Below are 3,610 nucleotides of genomic sequence, written 5' to 3' on the forward strand. Positions count from 1 at the left end.
CTGCAGTGATGTTTTTCCTTGTGTTATTTATTTGATCTATACATGAACTAGATATGGGAGGAAAAAAGAAGCGTAGCACAGTAACTATGGGTACAAATGGACTCTGGGGTTGATGATGGGGGAGTCCCACTCTGTCTTGACATGGAGAAGAGAGTCACTGCTCTAAATGAGGGAGTGCCCAGAAAGCCTCTTGCCGGGCAGGGGAAGACTGGAGACCTTATACAGTCAACGCAAGGGGGACGAGTCATGTTTCTGATGTGCTCACATTACTCTGTGTGTGGGATACAAGGGGGGCAGCCAAGGGAGCGGCATTTGTGTAAAATGTTTTGGATCATGAGCCATTCTCTCCCTTCTCCATACTCTCCTTCTCCCATCATTCTGGTGTAGGTTGACCCCCAAAGAATATTGTTCCAAAACTGGACAGGCATTTTAAGTGTTTTCTGGTAAAGTCTATTCAGGCTTTCCTAATCTTGAGGCCTACTAGTCATTTGCACCTTGTTGTAAACCCTCTGTGTTTACCTTCCTGAAGTCTGCTGTTGATTGCACAGTGACAGTGATACGTGACAATGATAGGGTTTTTCCTTCATCAAGAAAATAATTGTGTGTTAATCCACCACAGTCGTCTTCTGTGGTCATCAAGGCCTTTTGATGTGGATGAGCGTACCAGTACCTAATGACGGCCTGCTTTACTTCCATTGCCAGCTCTTTTCACCTCACATTGAGAGATCACAACAATAACTTCATAATGCAAATTCCACATTTGGTATGAAATCCAGATCTTTTAACTGCTTACTTGGTAATGAAATAATGAGGGAACAGCCCACACCTGGCCATGACTTTTCAGTCAAAAGCTCAATTTCTTTTTTCTTAAAGCATTAACTCAGTTTGGATGTAAGTAACCTCAGATGAAGGCAGATACTTGAATCACATCCTTATTGCTTCATTTTAAATCCATTGTGGTGGGGTAGAGAGCCATAATGATGACAATTGTGTTATTGTCCAAAAATTTATGGACCTAACTGTATTATAATGCTTTTACAATGAGGAAGAATAGAAAGTTACCAGCATACAAAATAACAATGTCTTTCTCCAAAATACTCTGACATATACATACTAGTTGGCAAAATGAGTATGTACAGTAAATACTTAGGAGGGTAACTTCAGATGAAGAAAATAGCAGAATTTCCCTTAGCCTGCAATGTAAACTATGACTGTTATTAAAGGCAGAATTACTATGCCACTTATTTTGGTTTGGTTTTTTTTTGGCTTACAGATGCTGAATATTAAGGACAGATCTGGACTCCAACATAGTGTCCCAATATAGAATCATGCCCCTGTGTCCTCCTCCTACGGCCCAGACTGATACACGTTTGCAAACCTTAATGGGAGAACACAGTATACAAGACGACATGGACCTTGCTTGGCAGGAGGTCCTGTCAATTGCTGAACTACAGGTCAGTAGCCATGTTATGCTATCTTATCCTTCCACTTGTGACACGCCTTTGCTTTTACTCACATAAATGTACCATGTAGTCTTTATGATGACCAGTGTCATTTTATATGGTTATTTACTCAATAATAAGCTGAGCTAAAGAAATTCAGCTTCTTGTCATGATCCAAACTAAAGGGACACTATAATGTCCCCTTCAACCACATCAACAAATACATATTAATATACTTTGAAAGTATATTTAGAATAGTTATTAATTAGACACAATAATTTTAAAAAATCCAACAAGCCCAGAACTTTTTGATGATAACACAGTACCCGAACCTCTTTGTAACAATACATTTTATTTTAACCAGGACCTGGGTGTGCAGAACAATTCTGTATATGACACTGGTGGGTATGAAACTCAAGCACCCATAATGCCATATTCTGGATATGGGATTTGCCATTACCCAGATGCATTCGTGACTAACTCCAACCATAACATTCCAACGTATGACCGTTCTTATGTGGATACAGTACCAGCTCATTCTCAGCATCTGCCATCCTTACCATTGGGCCCAGCATTAGGGCCCACAGCTTACACAGGCATGCTTATCTCATCCAGCATGACTCAGATTAGTGCACATGGACATTGCCCATCAAAGAATATACCTTCAAGTGGGCTGATGTGTGCACCCATCATGGAGCATACATCCATACCAGATGGGGCTATGACGAAAGTTCTGAGTTTGCACCAGCCATGCAAGGGCCAAGATGACTTTGAGTCAGATTCAGGCTTGTCTTTGAATTTTAGCGATGGAGAATCCATGGAGTTGGAGAATATGGAATCACAAAGACTGCGGACAGAATATTTAGAAATGCTTCCACCACTGAACTTTCAAGATCAGTATGGGTTGGCCCAGACTATCACACAACCATACATGAGTCAAATATCTGAAACGCATTCATTTAATTCAGCTCAAGACCTTGTGTGTACTCGGGATGAATTAAGAGCAGCAGCTATGAATATTCCTTTTCCTACAGAAAGGATTGTTAACCTGCCAGTGGAGGATTTTAATGAGCTTCTTTCTCACTATACATTGACAGAAGCGCAGATGGCACTGGTCAGAGATATAAGGAGACGGGGCAAGAATAAAGTAGCAGCTCAAAACTGCCGTAAACGTAAGATGGAAAACATTGCTGTCCTGGAGAAGGAGATAGGGCAACTGAAAACAGAACGTGAAGGACTGAGAAGAGAACAAGAGGAGGTGGGAAAGTTAATGGGAGATCTGAAACAGAGTCTGGCACTTCTTCACCAAGAAGTAGTTAGTGTTTTAAGAGATCAGGGAAACCATCATTACCAGCTGGAGGACTTTATGCTCACTCAAGAATCTGGCAGCACTCTGTGCCCCATCCCTTTAACTGAAGAGACTAGAACGCAATGTTGAGTACCTTAAAAAATAGATAGCTGCAAAGCCCCATTCAAGAATTATATGTGACATTTTATTTAATAAAGAAAGAGAATCAGCGCCGCCAGCAGCAATGGAGTCTATGTTAGCGGCAAATAATGCAAACAATGTTTCATAAAACCACAAAACAGCTTTCAGATAAGTATGAAAATTATTAAACTGTACAAAAAAAGTTGCAGCTGAAATGTTTTTGGATATAGTCATTTGTAACCTTGTAAATAAATCTGGCTTAAGAGCTTTTATTTTGGTCTCTTCTTTGCTATCTTGTGCATTTGGAGTCATACAACCTTTAATTTTTAATTAAATGTACCAATTTTGTGCATTTGTTAATGGCAAATTCTTAAATTTTCATTAAGATTTGTTCTTTCGTTTGCCATGTTTTGGACCATTACAAGCCATGTTAGTGCTCTGGTGAAGTGCCTGGGAAAGGACTGTTTTTAGGAGGGTACATATAAATGACTGATGGGTATCGGAGATGGTCTCATTGATGGTAAAAGCTGTAATTACCAACAAACTGGGTTTTATTTTTAATTCTGGCCAATCAGTGTTTACAATGGGAGGGGATAAACATTAGGTATATATGTGTGCCGATGCCATTTATAACTTTAGCAGTTACAGACTGATGAGAGTTGGAGTGTGAGACAGTCAGTGACAGTTCAGTTACCGTATTGAGGTTGAGATCGATGCTCACCCACCGTACTGCACGTAT

The 3,610-nt window shown here is 40.1% G+C and overlaps 1 protein-coding gene across 1 annotated transcript; it reads left to right on the forward strand.

The window, feature by feature from the left end:
- Positions 1-1,409: 1,409 nt before the first annotated feature.
- On the forward strand, positions 1,410-2,880 carry LOC149285288 (transcription factor NF-E2 45 kDa subunit-like). The gene is made up of 2 exons (XM_089495631.1): positions 1,410-1,454; positions 1,807-2,880. Exons 1-2 carry the CDS (start codon positions 1,410-1,412, stop codon positions 2,878-2,880), a joined length of 1,119 nt encoding a protein of 372 aa, XP_089351757.1.
- Positions 2,881-3,610: the final 730 nt, after the last annotated feature.

This window comes from Sceloporus occidentalis, unplaced genomic scaffold, assembly GCF_023333645.1.
Source record: "Sceloporus occidentalis isolate IW3139 unplaced genomic scaffold, rSceOcc1.0.p SCAF_82, whole genome shotgun sequence".
Lineage (NCBI taxonomy): Eukaryota > Metazoa > Chordata > Lepidosauria > Squamata > Phrynosomatidae > Sceloporus > Sceloporus occidentalis.